The 20,249-nt window shown below is 38.6% G+C and overlaps 1 protein-coding gene across 2 annotated transcripts; it reads left to right on the top strand.

Moving 5' to 3' along the window:
- The first annotated feature begins 10,251 nt into the window (after nt 1–10,251).
- LOC142173844 (NADH dehydrogenase [ubiquinone] 1 alpha subcomplex subunit 6-like) lies at nt 10,252–18,596 on the top strand. 2 transcript variants are annotated; one of them, XM_075239698.1, is made up of 3 exons: nt 10,252–10,391; nt 10,469–10,729; nt 18,218–18,596. In XM_075239698.1, exons 2-3 carry the CDS (start codon nt 10,517–10,519, stop codon nt 18,401–18,403), a joined length of 399 nt encoding a protein of 132 aa, XP_075095799.1. In that variant the 5' UTR covers nt 10,252–10,391; nt 10,469–10,516; the 3' UTR covers nt 18,404–18,596. The 2 variants fall into 2 exon arrangements, with proteins under 2 accessions (XP_075095799.1, XP_075095800.1); XM_075239699.1 differs by having other exon boundaries at nt 10,294–10,391; nt 10,466–10,729.
- Nucleotides 18,597–20,249: the final 1,653 nt, after the last annotated feature.

Raw genomic sequence — 20,249 nt, 5'->3', positions numbered from 1 at the left:
ATCCACAGACCGACGATAATAACTTGCTAACCCCAAGAAGCTCCTGATCTCGGTCGCTGTGGTAGGACGATGTCAGCTCTGGACTGCCTTGATCTTCCTGGGATCCACCTTAATACCCTCACCTGATACCATGTGCCCCAAGAATGCCACAGAATCTAACCAGAACTCGCACTTGGAGAACTTAGTATATAGCTTATGTTCCCGCAAGGTCTGAAGCATAACTCTCAAATGTTACTCGTGCTCCTCCATACTACGCGAGTAGATCAATATGTCATCAATGAAGACAATGACAAATGAGTCAATATATGGCCTGAACACTCGTTCATCAAGTCCATAAACGTCGCGGGAGCGTTGGCCAAGCCGAAGGACATCACTAGAAACTCATAGTGACCATATCTAGTTCGAAAAGCCGTCTTCGGAGCATCCAAAGCATGAATCTTCAGCTGATGATATCCAGATCTCAAGTTGATCTTAGAGAACACTTTGTCACCATGAAACTGGTCAAACAAATCATCAATACACGGCAACGGGTACTTCTTCTTAATGGTAACTTTGTTCAATTGGCATTAATCAATGCACATTCGCATAGTCCCATCCTTCTTTTTCAAAAACAACACCGGTGCACCCCAAGGTGACACACTCTGCCTGACGAACCCCTTTGCTAGCAACTCCTCAAGATGTTCTTTTAACTTCTTCAGCTCCTTTGGAGCCATGCGGTATGGTGAAATAGAGATAGGTTGGGTACCTAATGCCAAAACAATACAAAAATCGATATCACGATCCGGTGAAATGCCTGGTAGATAAGAAGGAAACACATCGAAGAACTCTCATACCACGGGCACTGAATCAATCGTAGGAGTCTCTACAGTAGTATCCTGAACATAAGCTAGATAGGCAAAACAACCCTTCTCGACCATATGTCGAGCCTTCACAAAAGAAATGACTCGACTAGATGTACTGATAGACGAACCCCTCCACTCCAATCTAGGCAACTCTGGCATCACCAAGGTAATAGTCTTGGCATGGAAATCAAGAACGGCATGGCACAAAGACAACCAGTCCATGCCCAAGAAGACCTCAAAGTCGGTCATGTCAAGCAACAAAAGATCCGCTCTGGTCTCATAACCATAGAAAATCATAATACAGGACCAGTAAATCTGATCCACAATAATAGAATTGCCCACTGGCGTGGACACATATACAGGATCACCCAAGGACTTACGAAAAACACCCAAAAAATGAAAATAAAGAGATGAAACATACAAATACGTAGACCCTGGATCAAATAGTACCAAAGCATCCCTACCGCAGATAGAAATAATACATGTGATCACGGCGTCTAAGGCTACTACATCTGGTCTAGCTGGAAAGGCATAGAACCTAGCTGAAGCACCACCTATCTGGCCTCCACCTCTGGGGCGACCCCTACACACCTGCCCTTTACCTATGGTAAGCCGAACGGCTAGTGCGGCAGTTGGTGCGATGATCATGGGATGATAGCCCTGTTATACTACCTTGCCCCGAAGCTTGGGTCAGAGTCTCCTCACATGTCCAAGCTCCCCGTACTCATAGCAACCTCTCGGTGTGGAAGATGACTGAACCTGGGGGCCTGAATACCCGTTGGAAAAACCTTAACTAGCTGGTGGACGGTAGGAGCTCTCTGGAATGATGCTAAAATAGGGCCGCACTAGAGCACCTCGAGAAGGCATCAGTGCTGAATACGTGGGCTGGCTAGACTGGACCCTTACGAACTGATCTCTATCCCTAGACATAGTACCACTGAACCCTCTAGAATATTGAGGCTGCTTGTCCCTCGGCGTCTGCTCTCGGTTCTACTGATGAATACCCTTTATCCTCCGAGCTATCTCCACAACTTGCTCGTAAGGAGTCCACATCTCAATTTCGCGGGCCATAGTAACTTGCATACCATAGTGCAAGCTCGTAATAAACCTCTGCACTCTTTCTGCATCGATGAGGAGTATCATAAGTGCATGACGAGACAACTCAGAGAATCTCGCCTCATAATCGATCACAGACATCTGACCATGCTGGAGCCGCTCGATCTGACCCTATAACTCTTCCTTCTGAGATGGTGGGATATATCTCTCCAGAAAGAGATGTGTGAACTAGTCTCAAGTCAAGGGAGGAGAACCTACTGGTCTGTTGAGAAGACATGACTACCACCATCTATGGGCCCTGCCCTCCAGCTGATATGTGGTAAAGTCCACCCAGTGGGACTCCAATACTCTCGTGTTGTGCAGTCTGTCCTTGCAACGATTAATAAAGTCCTGGGGGTCCTCATTTCTCTCACTTCCAAAGGCAAGAGGATGTAGCCTAGTCCATCTATCCAATAACTTTTGCGGCTCGCCGGTCGCGACTGGTCTGGGCTCTGGTATAGCCGCTACAACTAGCTGAGCCTTGCCCAGGGTAGTGCATTTGGGGTCTAATATACGATAACAACATGCCCTGGAGCCTGAGCGGTAGGGGTCTGTGCTCCCCTTCCCGCCTGAGATGTGGCTGGGTCCGCTGGAAATAAACCAATAAGCGTCATAGAGTCCATGAACTACATCGTACCATCCATGACCTCCTGGAATCCCGGTGCGAACATGAAATCCGTCGGGGTCGACTCTACTACAGGTACCTTGCTCTTCTCCTCAATAATAGGACCCTCCACTGGTGGCACAACATGGACAATTCTCGGATGCCCTCGTCTTCTGGCAGGAGCTGGAGCCCTCCCTCAGCCTCTAGCACCATAGGGAGAAGCTCCTCCACCTCCAGGTATATCTGTCGCGTGCGTTCTCACCATCTGTGCGAGAATATATCACGCCCCGAACTTGGGGAGCGCGACCGACGCTCAACTGAGTGAACTCGGTCAAGCAAGCATATTAGATACTTTTTACCCAAACTCACTTATAAATACAGAGAATACATATTTTCATTAATTATATGATTGGGAGACCATGTATACAATACCAATTCATTACCATAAGTTACTTCATTTTAAAGTCTCAAATTTCATACATTTTCATGGTCTGAAGTGGAACAAGTAATCCAAACACAACATAACTTGTTTTACTTTCCCAGCACTAATATACAACCCACACTTTTTCTACGGAGCCTCTAACGGGTACAAAAGAGTACTATGATAATGTCGGCAACAAGGCCCCGGCTATACCTCAAACACAATACACAAGGAACAAAAGATACATGACCCTGAAATGAAGTGGGGCTCACCAAGTCAGCTGGGAAGAGGGTGTACCGCTATCACTGATCGATGTCTCTTGCTGTGGAACCACCTACATCCATTGAAGATGTAGCGCCCCGACAAAATGGACATTAGTACATATGGAATAGTACTAGTATGAATGACAAAACACCCTCTCAATAGAACAATTAATAATACAAGCAAAAACAATCACAATATCAGTGGAAGACTCAAACAACATCAAATCTCAAATTAAGATCAAGAGTGTGTTCAAAGTAATTTCCATATCTTAATTTTGGAGATCTTTAGTACCAATATGCCACTGTTCACAATACCACCGTTCACAACACCAATACCACCGTACTTTTAGCACGGAGTCTGATCACGACTCGATCCGCTAGGCCGTCTCATTCGAGACATCAACCACAATCACAATTTCAATTATAATTTCCATCACAATCACCACCATGTATGCGGCATGGCATCCGATCATGACCCGATTGGCTAGGCCGTCTCATTCGAGACATCATCCTTTTATACCAATCATCTCGTTTCATACTTCTTTCAGACCTTTTCATATCATTGGCACTAGTGGCCACAATTATAAAATTCATTCTTGGCATGTCGGTCGTATCTAATATTTTATGCTCACCCTTTTCACTTTCAAACATCATCATCATCAACAACAACAACAACAAGGTATTTCAAATCAAGATTTTTAGTACACATGCGAGCAATTAAGAGTCTTAAACACATAGAGATTTTTCACAAATTTTGGCATAATAGCCTTCGTTTAAACTTGACTTGAAGTCGAAACATCTTTAATGCACAACCCATACTTTGAATACATTGTCAAATGATAACATAACATGATAAAAGCACTTTGTATACATATTGAACATATATCTTTCAATACAAGCTTATTCAGAATAGCCAACTTTATAATGAACAACTCGGAACTTACATAAATTACATGAATACCATGGGATTCAATTCTAGGAGAGGAGTTTAGCTAACATACCTTGCTTCAAGCCTTTCAATTTACTACAACGTTCTGGAAATCCTAGCCACTTTGATCTATTTAGAGATATGACAAAATTGAACACAAATTAAGAAGATATTCACGGTTTCAGTTCATTTGAGCATTTTATCAAACACTAGATGTGCAAATTTGGTTACAAGGTTCTTCTACAAGATTTTCTTCATTCCACAACCCAATCTTTACTTATTTAAGCTCAACAATCTTCCCACAAATCTTATTGGTACATGCACGTATACATAATACTCTCACACTAAAGAATCATACTCCCAATCACCATCTTTTACCACAAACTCGAAATTGAAGAATTGAGGCAAGAAATTTTTACCTCTATGAAGCCCTAGCAAGATCCTTGTGAAATCTTCAAGCCTTGAGCAAGAATTGATGAAAAATGGCTAACTCTTCTCTTTATCTCTATAAGATACTCTCACCTCTCTCTAAAGATATCAGATAAAACCCTTAAAAATGACCCTCAAAGGCTATTTATCAAAATAGGATCGGGTTACAAAAATCAAAAAAATAAAGCTCCGAAACACAATCTGCGGTCGCCTAATGACCGCAGAATGGTTATGCGGTCCAAAAATCGGCCGCACAATTGGTGCCCCAGAACTAGAAAAATACGTGTTGGGTCTGCGGCTGTTCTGCGGTCGCATAATGCACCGCAAAACTTCCCTTCGGAAAACTCCTATGATGGTTCTGCGGTCGATGTGCGGCCCGTGAAACTGTTTTGCTATCGCATAGTAGACCACAAAATATCATCCAAACTTTCCCAGTTTTTGCTTTACTTTGCGGCCATTATGCGATCCGCAGAGTGATTATGCGGCCGCATAGTGGGCCTTAGAAATGTCTTCTTCTGCCAAATATTTTCCTTTACTCCCCAGCGCATTGTTGAACCCAAAAAGTCCGAGCCGCGAAGAATTTCTACAATCCTCAAACACGTAAGCCTACTTCGGCACCACGAAACCTTAAAGTCCTTTAAGAAATTTTACGGAGCCTTACAGAATAAGAGAAAGATACTTAGCACAACATCAACTACACGATAGGAGATGAAGAAAGGGAAGTTTTCTAGCACCCCATAGCCTCTCTAAGATAAGTACGGACGTCTCTGCACCGATCCGCAAGACTCTATTACGATCGGTGATGACTTGTGAGACCTATGTGAACCTAGCGCTCTGATACCAAGCTGCCACGACCCAATTCCTACTATAGGTCGTGCTGACACCTAACATCGCGATTAGGCAAGCCAACTGTGAACTATCCATGTATTTGTTCCTTTTAACATTTTTAAAGTAGTTGATTTTCTTTAATAAGAGAACGATTAATATGTAGTTATAGTAAAGTAAAGCATAAAATAACGAAAGAGTAAAATAATGAATTTAATACTCAAACCATAAAATGTCTACTAGTATATTCCCAAAACTCGGTGTCACAAGTGCATGAGTAAACTCGTAGACTGCTGTCTGGAGTAAGATATACAGAAAATAAATACAATAAGAAGAGACTCCGAGCACTGCAGAACGGGCATCAATAGCAGCTCACCACTAAGCCTCTGGGTAACGGGGGTACGCTCTCGAATGGCCCCCAGATGCACCTGCCTCAGATCCTGCACGATTAGTGCAGAAGTGTAGCGTGAGTACATAAACAACATGTACCCAGTAAGTATCGAGTCTAACCTTGAAGAAGTAGTGACGAGGGGTCGACATCAATACTTACTAAGGGTCAATAAATAAAGTGTACAAATTATAAATATGCAGGGAGTACATCAATAATAACAAATTAATGAACAACAAATAAGTGGTTCTTTAACTAAATATCGGTTAGAGTCTCCAACTATCACATACTAATTTAAACAAATAAGAGTCATTAAGTGATTATAAATTCTCAAGTCATGGAAGAAATATCAAGTATATTTGGACTCCGAGCAATATCACACACGATTTATGCTGAGGCCGTATGGCCCGATCCAGAATAATGTGTACATTGCCGAGGGTCGATCGACGCAAACCATATATGAATCTATTATACTGTCGAGGCATTCAGATCGATCCACAGGAATAGAGAATACTCTACGGGCTCCGATTAACGGCCACTACATAAGAATAGTACTCAGAGAATGCATAATTTCCAATAACGGTCAAGTAACCCACCAAAACTCAAATTAATTTACAAATCCTTTATCTAATATCAAATATAATTTAAGCAATTGAACTAACAAGTTGAGTACAAATAATACAAGTAATACAAGTAATACCTGATAGAGTCCTAAAACTACCCGGACATAGGCATGACTTTAGCTACGTGAGGACTCTCGTCACATCATGCACATGTAGCACCCACAATTATTAGCAACCAATTATTTACAGTACCTACGGGAAAAATTCCGTCTTACAACGTTAGGCAAGCCACTTATCTCATTTCCAAGTCCTCTTCTCGGTCCAAAATTCACCCTAAGGTCCTTAAATCGGTGGCATGCAATCCAAAACTAACTAAATATCGTATAAATTAAACAATATACGTTCAAAAGTTAATAATTTAACTATTAGGATAATTATCCAACCCAAATTGGAAGACCCCAAAAATTTACCCCCGGGCCCGCGTGCCCGGATTTCGGAAATTTTAATAAATAAATATTACCCATAACCTCACGAGTCCATACATATGTTTTGTTTCAAAATTCGAGTCCAAATCGACTCTCAAAACTAAATTTCTGATTTCTCAAATCATAGACAAATTTTCTCAAAATTTCACTTTGATTCTCATGATTTTGATGCTAAATCTCATGTGTTATCATGTAAAATAGTTGGAAATTGAACAAAATTACTTACCCAAATATTATAGACAAAAATTTGTGTTCAAAAATCTTCTCCTACCGAGTCTAGGATTCCAAAATATGAAAAAATAAGAACAAAATCCGTCCCTAAGCTCTTATGTACAATGGCAGTGTCACAATTGCGACATGGGGTTCGCAAATGTGAAGAAACCATTGCAAAAGCGAAGTCCTTCACACCCTTGCTACAGTCGCAAACGCGACATATTGTTCGCAATTGCGAACATCGGATTTTTGCAAATGCGACCATAAGGGGCTCAAGTGCGAACCAACTCCCCCCAGGCGCCCATCGCAAATGCGAACATTGGGTTCGCAAATGCTAACCCAGTAAACTTGGCCTAACATCCCAATTGCGATTAAAAACTCGCAAATGTGAGACCTAGGCACCAGATCACACTAGCAGCTTTCCATCTCTTCCAATCGTTCCAAAATGCGTCCGGAACTCACATAAACCCTCGGGGCTCCAAACCAAATATCAATAAAAGTCTAAAAACATAATATGAGCTCGCTTGCTCGATCAAATCATCAAAATAACATCCGAAATCACGAATCGGACCTCAAAACGCTTGAATTCAACATGAAACTCAAGAACTTCTAAAAATACTAATGCGTGTCCGATTCCTATCAAATCAAATCGGAATGATGCCAAATTTTGGTGACAATACAAATGAAAAAATGACTTATTCCATGTCCCGAAACAGAAATCCAAATACGATAGCTTTGAAGTCAACCTACGGTCAAACTTGTCAAAATTCAAACTTGGTCATTATAGGCCACTATTAAGGAACTAAGCGTTCTGATTTCAACCTGAGCCCTTCCAAACCTAAACCAATCGTCCCCGAAATTCATAAACAGTAAAGACATACGAGGAGTCTTAATAAGGGGAATGAGGACCTAGAAAGCAAAATAACTGGTCGAGTCGTTACATCGGTCGTTCTGTGGTTGAGGGTAGGCTAGAATCACGTATTTTAGTCATAGTTTGCACTCTAATTACGGTATTTTATTGTGTTTGAGCTTAAATATTAGTGTATTGAACTTATTATATGTTTTATGCCTTGCAGGAAGTGATTTCAAGTTAAAAAAAATATTCAGGAGCTAAATTGAACAAGTTGGAGCTTAGAAGTCTGAGCAAAAGCCAAAGGGATTAAACTGGGATCGCGTCCGGGAGTCGGGAGCCAAGTATGGATGTTAAACACGAAGAAAAAGAGTAACTCTGTAAAACCTCCACTGCCGCCGCGACGGCGACGCGGTAGTGTAATTTTCTTACTGCCTATCAGAACATGCTCTCTAAACTTCCCTAGTAGCGCCCCACATGGGGCGGCGCAATACGCGACGCGCTTGTGTAATTTTCTTAGAGTACTTTCCTGTTTCTGCTTGGAAAAGGTAATTTTGCCTGGGCCCACTCCTATAGGGTATAAATACACAAAAAGACGTTTTTAGGAGACTTTTGACCTTGGAAGCTTTGGGAGAGCATTGGAGGCTAGAAGACACAAGATTTCATCATCTTGCCATCAATTCAATACGGGAGTTTGGATTGTAACGTTAGATTGATGCTTTCTCATTCTTTAATTATATTTGTGATGATTCCTCCATGATTATGGAGTAGTTTCCTATAAGGTTTGACGGATTTGGTATGTCGATAAATATTTGTGGATTTTAACTCTAGTTCGTGCTTGAATTCGTTTATGGAGTTTTGAATTATTGCAACTTTATTCATTAGTTTATTTAATCGAAAGAGGAATATCTTGGTGATTATCTTTGCATTATTTTGTTTGATTTAATTCATTGATTCTCTTAAGTAATCAGAAGAGCTTGTTGAATTGTTGATTAAATAAAGTTAGGAGAATATTCGAGAGATGTTTTCCTAAGGACCAATCCATTAACGCATGCTTGCATACTTCACATTGCTTATATTAGTTCACCTCGTAGAGTTAAGATTTAATCGAGAGAGGGGTCTTGATTACACGTTTGAACTAGTCATCGAGTGATTTCGTGAGAATCATTAGAATATTAAAGTGAATTAAACTAGAGTTAAATCCCAAATAGCTATCTTGCACCTTTCCTGTCAAACCGTTATCCCTCACATTGATAAGAAACCACTATGCGAATCTCCAAGTCCTCGCTGTCAACTCTCAATTGCGTTATTTTAATAGTTAAACTTAGATCATAATCATTTAACTCAAGTGTTGATCCTCTTGAATAGCAATTAAATCAAGAATTACTTGAACATTATTTAAATTCAATCCCTATGGAGACGATATTATACTATACAATCTTTGATTAGCAAGCATCAATTTCGTGTTGTGTTTTGCGCTCGTCAGCGGTCGCGAAATGGACCGCGAAACCTCCCTCAAACAAATCCTCATGCCGTTTCTGCGATGGAAGTGCGGTCCACAAAATAGTAATGCGGCCGCATAATTGACCACAAAATGACCTCCAAAATTAAGCTTCTCCTGTTCAACTTCGCGACGATTCTGCGATCTGCGGAACAGTTCTGTTATCGCATAATGAACTACAGAAACGCCATTTTCTGCAAAAAAAAATTACCAACTCCACAATGCATTGCACAACCCAAAATGTCCATAATAACTTTCCAACACGTTAGCTTACCCCGACACCATAAACCTTAAATTCCTTGGTAAACTTTACGGGGCCTCACATTCGCAAATGCGATCCTCGAAAATGCGACCAAGCGTCACAAATGCGAAGCACCATTCACAAATATGGATGTTGCAATAGCGACACCAAATTTGCAAATAAGAAGTTGGCCTTCACAGCCAAGCATCGCAAATGCGATCAACATTCCGCAAATGTGTACTTCAAAAATGCGATGTCTGCAGCACCAACAATCACCAATCTTCCAAAACTCGTCCGGCCCCTTGGATCCTACACTAAATATCCGTACAAGTATATAAACTGCACATGAACTCGCTCGCAAGTTCAAAAGATCAAAATGACACGCATAACAAAGAATCGAACACCAAAACACATAATGCATGCCTTCAAGTTCAAGAACTTCAAATATTCACAACCAAGCGTCTTATTCATACCAATCCAACTCGCAATATAACCAAACTTTGCACACAAGTCCCAAATAACAAAATGAATCTTTGTAGAGTTCCAGAATAATAATACGAACCCGATAGCCTCAAAGTCAAATCACGGTCAAACTTATGAACCTTCGAATTCTAAAAGAAATACTCTGCTATTTTACATGATAGAATAAATTTGCAACTTTAGTACTCATATATTTTGGCATTGAAATTATCGCCCTCAATCTCTCCATTTTGCACACTGATTCAACCTCGTCTTCATTCCAGGTAAAGCCTTTTAACCTCAACAGTATCTGTATAGTCTTCCATTTTTATCCTCCTCAAAACTTGTCATTTCTCAGCAGATTCCCATTCCCTATCCACCAAAAGGCAGAAAGAAAGGAAATCGAGAAATGGCCCATATGCTGAGGAATTTGAGGGTACCACAAAACTCAGCCAGTTTGGAAGAAGCTCGCACTCGGACTTTTGAATTCTTCAGGATGTGTTGCAGATCCATACCTCAAGTCATGGAAATCTACAACTTGCACGACGTCGTTTCACCCTCACAACTCCGTTCTGCAGCTGCCGCCCACGTTCGCAAGAACGCTGGTGTCACGAACCCTAGGGTACTTTCTTTTGATCCTTTATCAGGCTTCAATCCCAAATTAATTGGGGTCGTTATGTGAATCTTTTATATCCATTTCCGTTCTATTTTGGGATTTGACTATTTTATGCTCGCCCGAATTGTTACTTGATCTTTCATGTTATGTCAAATATTTGGAAATGATCTAGATGATGAAACAAACACACATAGGTAAATGCTGCACAGTAGATTGATAGAACTGATGGATTACAAATAATATAATATTGAGAAGACATCCAAGGTAACCGCAAAGCTTAATCATAGTCTAAGGAGTAATTGTTAAATCTATCATAATGGTAATAGACTTTAAGACCTATCAACATAATCTCACAAGAATCACATTGATGCACAACAGCAAAAAACGGATATGAAGTTTCTTGTAATTCTCACATAACTTTAAGTCTTTTGAAGGCCATTTAAGCAAGTTAGGTTGAGGTTTACTTGAGTAGAAGTGTTTTAGCTTTATCATAACCATCTGAAGGGCAGCGCGGGGCGGGTTGAGCCTTAACCCGCAAAACTTTTAACCCGCCCCGCCCCGCATAGCACTTTTGTATGTTTTCAACCTGCCCCGCCCCGCTTAATTTTTTAAAAATAATTTTGTTATTTTTACGATAGTACTTAGTTTTTTTTATTACCAGTTTTCTAGCCAGCAGTTTGATTTCCAGATGAGATATTTAGATAAAGCTCAGCAAGATAAAAAAAATTTAAATCACTATTTTGTCCTTCCGCATCGTCAATTTTGGTTTGTGGTAAAATATCTGAAAATTCCATAAACAAACTATTTATTTTTATTTCTTCACAATTTCCAGAAATTTGAAGTTCATTTAACTAAAGCAAGGCTTCGTTGGCTAACTAATCAAAATTAAACGTTGATATTTTCTCCACCAAAGTATACTTTTCAACAGTTAGTTTTAACTAATCAAAATTTACTAACCCATTAACAGTTAGTCTAAAACCTTTATGAAAACATATTACTTCTGCTTCAACTAGCTTTAGGATAGAGAATCGGAGAGACGCAGCAGGTAATAAAGTTTTAGTTTAAGACATGGGTCTCATCAGATTGGATTTCCCAACCCACAACCCGCGCCCCGTCTAATATTTTTTTTTAAAATTGGTGTAACCCGCCCCGCCCCGCCCCTGCGTTCCTGCAAAACCGCCCTTCCCCGCACCCGTGTTTTCAAACCGCCCTGCCCCGCATAGCCTTAAACCCGCCCCGCCCTCGCCCTCGCCCCCGCCCCCGCCCCCGCCCCACGGCCATCCCTATATGTTCCCTTAGTTAGACACAAATTTCTGAAATATACTTTAATTCAATTTAAGTATAAGAGAAAGATTTAAATCATAAATCTTTTGATTTGAGCTGACTTTAAAAGCAAGACTATAGATCAATTGCTATTTCGAACTAATAGACAGGTGAATCAAGTAAATCTTAATAGCTGTGCTAACTCATTAGAAATCTGGATTCTGGAGATTATTCATTTAGATCTAAATTATGTATGAGACTTTTGACTCTTCATAACTACTAGCTTATTGTTTGGTGAATAGATTTGTTTAGATAGTTGATGAAGTCGAGATTGCTTCTTCTTGGAGATATTGCTTGTTGGATTAAATAAAATTGTAGAAGTATTTTTTCGAAGATATGATGCTGTAACTGTTATGATACTCTTGATCCTCTCTGTTGTACTTCTATAGTACCTCCTTGGTACTTTTTATTAATAACAATACCGGAAAAGGGCCTAAAATGCCCCTTTACTATATGAAATAGGACAGGCTAGCCCTCCGTTAAAAGTTGGTCTCTATTCTGCCATTTCCGTCAACAAATGGGTTCGTATATGCCCTCCATCACTAACGGGAGACTCATAAAGCCACATGAAATATTTGTGAGGGCAAGTTAGACCTAGTTCGAATTGTACAGGGGCATATATGAGTCAGTTATAATAGTCATTTCTCAAACACTTCACAATTCCATATCAGTTTACTTAGACACCTATTTGACAACACCAAACTAATTATCATAGCAAATAAACTCAGTCATAGACACAACAAATGAACGGCAATGACTTCATTAAATCCTTGTACAAAAATATAATGCTTCATTACATAATAAAAGACAACAATTAAGCCACAATAACACTAACATTACATATCATTTCCCACGGATCTAAAGAACATAACAAAACATCCCAATATCACACACATGAAAATCCACATCTTACTCCGAAATTTAGCATCAAGCACAACTGAGTACTCTAAATCGGTCACTTTTTTCATTAGAACATCTCTTTCCAATTCCAAGGCTTCTATTCCTCCATGATCGACGAGCATCATAACATTCTCAAGATTAAACTTTCCTTTGGAGAGCATTTCTTTCACGGATTAGAGCTTACTTTTCCTTCTTTAAACTGCATATGAGATTTGAAACTCTAGGAGGAAGCTTTTCATCTTGCCATTCCCAATAGGAATATTTTTCATCCTAAAAACCAAAAATAAATAAAACAAATTTACAAGCAAATCGGAATAATTAAAAGAACCCATCAGAAAATTTACTTACCTCATGCTTCGGGCACTTGAAAAACCTTCTCCCAGCATTTAAAGGAGTCCATGCCATGAAATAATTGGCAGCAAGTCCGCAACGACACCTCCTATTCGACCCCTTTGAGCTACTAGAAAATTCCGACATTGTCTTTTGTTGTCTTTTATTATGATTCGACCCCTTTGAGCTACTAGGATTTAATGAAGTCATTGCCATACATTTGAATGTTTGTGTCTATGACTTAGTTTATTTGCTGTGATAATTAGTTTGGTGTTGTCAAGTAGGTGTCTAAGTAAACTGATATGGAGTTGTGAAGTGTTTGAGAAATGACTATTATAACTGACTCATATATGCCCCTGTACAATTCAAACTAGGTCTAACTTGCCCTCACATATATTCCACGTGGCTTTATGAGTCTCCCGTTAGTGATGGAGGGCATATACGAGCCCATTTGTTGACGGCAAGGGCTGAATAGAGACCAACTTTTAACAGAGGGCTAGCATGTCCTATTTTATATAGTAAAGGGGCATTTTAGGTCCTTTTCCGTAAAAATACCTTACCTTCTAAAAAAAAAAAAAAACCTTACCTTAATACCTTATCACAAAAAAAAATAAAAATAAAAATTGTGAAAGTAATACTATTATTGAATATCATGAGATCTGGAGCTACTTATGAAGGAACAGGTGCAAATGGGGTTGTACTTATGTTAGAACATAAAAACTGTTGGTGAGGGACTCTTGTTAAGGTTTGGAGACAGTAAAATTTGCTGCCTTTATTTGTCTTCTGTGGCCACAGCCCAAGGTTATGCTTTTTTGTAAGAAATAATTTGGGAAATAGATAAATGAACGGTTTTCAGTTAAAGAAATTGCGGACCAACTCTTTGATTATTGCTTACCTTTCAGAACTTGGTCCATTCTTTCTTACGATCATAATGTTTCTCTTGATTTTAGTATTTTACCACTTCTGCTTTGGGACATGGATAGCAGGCAATATTTATAATGATCATTGGGAACTAGGATACAAATCTCCCTGCGGAAAGAGAAAAGTCAAATATTAACCAATATCTGCATTTTCACAGCTTTTGATTTCTATTAGCATCTCTCATTGGCACCCATTTTAACTTTCTATTGAAACACTACATTTTGTGGATGCGCTCTTTCTTACAAAATCATTCACACTATGCTTTGTTCCCTCTTCAAATTTGGCATACAGCCATTTGACATGGAAACTGCATTTTGCTTTAACAAACTCATGTCGAATGGTGCTTATCGGAAAACAAAGCAGAGAGATGGAGTAATCGTACTGTACATCATATGGATCTTTTAGAATTCAGCGATAATTGGGTGTCTATACATCATATGGATCTTTTAGGATACACTATAAAGCCGCTAAAAATTGAATGTACCTGCATGGGATGCATACTTGTACCGTCTAGGCAGACCTGGAAAATGAAGGTTTTTTTCTTAAAATAGCAAAAAGAAAATTTTGTGGTCTAGGGAGTGGAGTACAGGATTGGATATACAAAGTTCAATGGAATATTAGAATTTTAAGATGCAATATAAAGCTACTACAGGTCTAAAGTACTTGTGAGGGATTCGTACTCATACCTAAGTCCATGTAGAATAGACTTGGAAAATGCACACGCTATTCTCCTTATAAATAACAAAAGAAAATTTTCTTTTAGGGAGTTGAGTACAAAATATAGAGCAGAATCCTCAAGAAGAAGGTAAAACAAAGTTCTGTAGAAGATTAACGATTTTGAACAGCATAATGATGTCTATTTCTCGACTTTCATGTTTATGTTTTGTTTTGTATCGTATCTTTGTCTTTTTGTTCTTTTAATATTATTATGTTGTCTTTTGCATAAGAGCTAAATTTAGATGAGATTAGAAGGATTGCAGTGCCCAAATACAAACAATTCAAATGTTTAGGTCTTGATTTTCTAAGAGAATGGTATGGTAGATGAAGTTGTACATATAGAATCAGGGATTTTTGAAATGGAAAAGCAATTTGAAAGTATTATGCGCTAGGTGGATGCCTACCAAATGGAAAGCAAGTTCTGTAGCACGGTAGTAAGACCAACAATGTTCTATGGGATTGAATAGTGGGACTTTAAGGTCCCACATTTTCACAAGATGAGTATCGTAGAAATATTGATGGAGACGATGGATGTACAGAAAAATCTGCAACGATTACATTAAACATAAGGTGCAACTGACACACATAAGGGCAGCCCGGTGCAGGAAGCATTCCACGATCACGTAGGGTCTGGGAAAGGGCCGCACCCCAAGGGTTTTAGCTATATCGTGCTTACGTTCAAATGCACCAATTTATACGTGTGAATCCATGATTGTTGAAGATGGTAAAAGGAGTTGGGTAAGACATTAAATCACATTGAAGGAATTTGTCTAAAAATATCCAGAAATTCTCCAAATTCATGCAGTCTTAGCAAAAAATAGAATTAATTGGAAGCAAATGATTCATTGAGACGACGCCAACTAGTTGGACTTAAGGCTTAGTCATGTTGGTACGTGTATGCTAGATCTAGTGTTTGCAGGAGTCTTCTTAACTTTTCTCTAGATTTGTGTGTCAGTAAAAAATGTAGAGAAGTTGTAGTATTAGAGAACCTCAAATTATTGAATGTGGCTTGTTTTCTTGTAAATGAGCTAGAATCTATTTAAGCTTTTGATGCTGATAAGGAGCTCAATTTTTTCTGCTCTTTCTGTCATCAGAATCGGTAGTTCCATCATGTTTTCAAATTAGTGAATGATGTTTTTACCAAAAAAAGAGTAATATTAGTATAATTGGTAGTTGGTTATAGGATCTCAATAGAATTAACTCTCTCTCACGAGCAATGGGGACTTGAGTTGTTTGTTTTTCTCTCTTAGACAATTATATAGGCAGTGTGGTCTCCAGCAAGAATATGAAAATAGGACTGTACGTCTTACCTAATTGTATACATAGAGACTTGATGCAGCAAGAAGTACATCATTTAAATGGTCATATGTACCCCAATTATTTGGGCAATCCTCCGGAAGTTAATTTTGAGGCTTAATATTTATTGAATCGTGTGATATAGAGAACATAGTGGAAATGAGGATGCTTAGATGAATGCGTGGGCATACTAGGAGAGACAAGATCATGAACGAAGATATATGGGGTAAGGTGGGAGTAGCCTCAGTGGTGGACAAGATGCGGGAAGTAAGGATGAGATGGTTCGGGCATGTGAAGAAAAGGAGTACGTGCCCTAGCGAGGATGTGAGAGAGGTTGATAGTGATAGGTCTAAAGAGAGTTAGAGGTAAAGCGAGGAAGAATTGGGAAGTGGTGAATAGGCAGGACATGACACATCTCCAGCTCACCTAGGACATGATCCTAGATAGGAGAGCATGGATGCCGAGGATTAGGGTAAAAGGTTAGTAGTAAGTCGACTGATTAAGGTAGAAATTTAGTAGGTAGTCTAGCGATTCCTTTCCTTTGTATGGGGGAACATAGATCTAGTTCAGAGCACCTTAGCTGCTCCCTCTTCTCCTTCCCAGTATTATTGTTATTGTGCTCTCTTTATCTTATTCTTCAATTTTATTGCTACTGATAATTCTTTTACTTTGGTTAGGTTTACTATTTTTTGCCGTCATTACTTTTCTGTACTATGGTATTTTCATCATAGTTTTTTATACTCTTGTATTTCAAACCTGTATTAAAAAATGCTTTTCTTAAGCCGGGTGTCTATCAAAAACAGTTTTTATACGCCCAAAAGGTTGGAGTAAGGTATGCGTACACCCTACCCTCCCCAGAACCCACTTGTGGGATCGCATTGTGTATGTTGTTGTTGTTGTGTGAGATAGAGATATGTTTTACTAAGATGCTTATGGCCGTGTGGTGCAATAAGTGGACTGAAGGTTGATTTTTCCTACTTCTCTGTCCGTGTAGGACGGGGATAATTTTTTTCCCGAGTTAGGATGTTTCCTTGGGCTGTAGTCTTATATGCCAAATATGTACTATTGCTATTTCTTCCTTTCTCTTTTGACAACATTCTTTTGAGTTTTTGGGAGCAAATTTTCTTCTTTCTTCCCGTGTTACAAACTATTGTGAATTTATTTCCAAAAGTTTGCTTTTCCTGTGCTAAAAGGTGTCTTCTTTGAAAATTTGGAGTCACTTGGACAAAAGAAATTCCCTAACCATTTGAAATTTTTTAAGAATACTTTATTTGGTAAAAGATTTTCTCTAAATATTTTTTGTGTGAAGTGCCCACATTCACGTTTTGAACTGCAAAAGCTTCTTGCTCATTAAAAAAACTCACGGAACTTCAGAAGAAATAAAACTATCCGAATTCACTTTTCTTTCACGAACTTGTTTTTTCCTTTTTTTTTTTTTTTTTCAAAACACTTCTTCCATAAATTTTCCAAATGGCTTACCATGTCTACAATAAAAAAGAATCTAAGATATCAACGCCCTGTATTAAATTATCCGGTGCTCCTATCTCAATATCGTACAAAATTTGCAGTCCTTATACATCGCCTTCTCTGATAGATGAGGAAGCTTCATCTGTACATAATTGCATGTGCAATAAGAACCTTGCACAGTCCTTCATTACTAAGTGGGATGACTTCGATTAAGCTCCTGATTGCATTATCTGAACATGAATATCAAGTTTTGCAGTCCTTGACCTTCCTTATAACAATGTCCTGCTCCTTAGCCCTAAGCCCGGAAAAACAAAAATAAGGTAAGAAACCAGAGAAGCTTCCACGAACGGTTTACACTTCTGGCTTGTATATTGACATGTTCTGGGAAGTTGGACCTATGTGATATTCTTGTCAAGATGCTTATTGCTATTGATCATACTTTCACGTGAATACACTCTTATCCTTATTTAACAATTCATTCGTATTAATATTAGCAAGACAGTCTATCTATTTTCTTCTTAACTCATCTTTATCCTGCAGGTAATTGACATGCTGTTGTTCAAGGGCATGGAAGAGTTGAAGAACATCGTGGATCATTCAAAGCAGAGACATCATATTATTGGCCAATACGTCGTTGGTAACCAAGGTCTTGTGCAGGACCTTGCACCCAATGATCAAGGTCTCTCTGGTTTCCTGAAAAGTTTCTACAGCAGCAACTACTCCTAGATCACCTTTCTATGTACCTTGTGGGGATTTTCTGGTGAGTAAGATTCACAATAATGATGAACATGTACTTGCATCCTACACTTGGATGCACATTTGTCTGTTTTTTTCCCTTTTTAATTGGAGATGGATGGTCTGAGTCAAGAACCATCAACTGACAATTTTGTTTTGATTGGTAAGGGTATTTTCTACTAATTTACGGCCAAGTGCTGCAAGTCTTTACTGGGGATAGCCACATTACATAATGTGTAATGAGCGCAAAAATTAATCATGGCTTCGGTGTCACCAATTGACAAATAAATACTTATCCGCACCGGGTGTTTACACCAAATCAATTAAACTTACTATGATTAAGTTGTTCAATATAGTAAAATCATGCATCCAAGGGTGTGGCCTAGTGGTCAATAAAGTGAGTGAGAATCTTGAGGTCTCAGGTTCAAATTCCAGCGGAATCAAATACTAGGTGATTTCTTCCCATCTATCCAAGCTTTGGTGGTCCGGATACCACGGTTATAAAAAAATAAATAATATATATATAGTAAAATCATGCATTGATTAACCATGATTAAGTGATAGACTTCCATGTGCAATCAAATACTACGCTTCTATTGGTTTGGTGTATACATAGTGCGGGTAAGTTTCTACCAATTTTAGATTCCTTTTGTAGGATTCTGTCGCTTTTGCTCTCCGTGTCATGTTGCATGCTTTGTTTAAGGTATCTGCCTTCATAATCCATCACTTAAGGGATTTTTCATTATTACACCAAAGGGTATAAAGTCTAACTGTCACACTGAAGTGGGTAAAAATCATGTGACATTAGGGTTCAAATTTTAGTAAAGATCAAAATCGAGTAGGTGATTTCTTTCTTTTTACTTAACCTTTAGTGGTAGAGTTATACCGGTGGGAGGTAGCACGCGGTGGAATAGTCAAGGTACACCGACACAAAATAGTTATCGGAAAGAAAAAGGAGAAGAAGAAAAGTAGTTGTTTCATTACTATTTCTCAAGTTAGACACACTTCATTTGCTTGACCTGGCTGATGGTTTGGGAGTTTAGGCTATTAAGAAGGGCATGTTATACTATGTACATTTAATTTCATATGTTAAGAGAAAAGTAATTTCATATTTAAAATTAAGCTAAAAAGTTGTTGTTTCGATCCTTTTCTTTTGTACCGTATTTCTCTTTTCATATTTTAAGTTTCGCAAAAAGAAATAAATGATGTTGAAGAACGGAAAAAAGCAAAAATCATCCATATTTCTAGAGTTGGTTTTTATTGTATATGAGTTTGGACCTAAAAAAGAGAAAAGAAGAATTCACATTCTTGAAATTTATCATGAAATCCACAAAAGCTCAAGTATTTAAGTCATAAATGTATTGATAGAGAAAGTGGGTTTTTATCTAGTCCATGTATCACGTTCTTATTCTATAAAATTTTTAGAAAAGAAAATTGCAATTAACCAAATAAAAGAGTATATTAGAAAGGGTAAATTCATCATATTATAGTTTTTATATTAATAATAATAAATATATGTTAAGAATTGTTACAACAAAAAATCAAAATAAGGGAGGTAAGTGTAACAGTGTAAATCACAAGAAATGGTGCTTATGAAAACTGAGTTTAATATGATCTTATGGAATCCGGCAATTCGAAAATACAAATTCTTTCCCAAGCCTGATGATAAGTTGCTACCGTGGTATAACCGCGCACTATTTGGTTTTGCCTATGATTTAGTGGCTGATGATTACAAGGTAGTATGTGTAAAATTTGGAAAATATCCGCGTGACATGATTGCTGGAATATTCTCGGTTAATAACCAATCTTGGAAAGGATTGACAATATTCCTATTCCC

This window comes from Nicotiana tabacum, chromosome 19 (genome assembly GCF_000715075.1).
Source record: "Nicotiana tabacum cultivar K326 chromosome 19, ASM71507v2, whole genome shotgun sequence".
Lineage (NCBI taxonomy): Eukaryota > Viridiplantae > Streptophyta > Magnoliopsida > Solanales > Solanaceae > Nicotiana > Nicotiana tabacum.
Note: the sequence above shows the minus strand (reverse complement) of the source record. Positions and strands in the feature narration are given on the sequence as shown.

Excerpts from the sequence above, each read along its gene's own strand:
- LOC142173844 (XM_075239698.1), top strand. The coding sequence starts at position 10,517 with ATGGCCCATATGCTGAGGAATTTGAGGGTACCACAAAACTCAGCCAGT. Across the intron at positions 10,730-18,217 it reads CTGGTGTCACGAACCCTAGG|GTAATTGACATGCTGTTGTT; the intron begins GTACTTTCTTTT and ends TTTATCCTGCAG.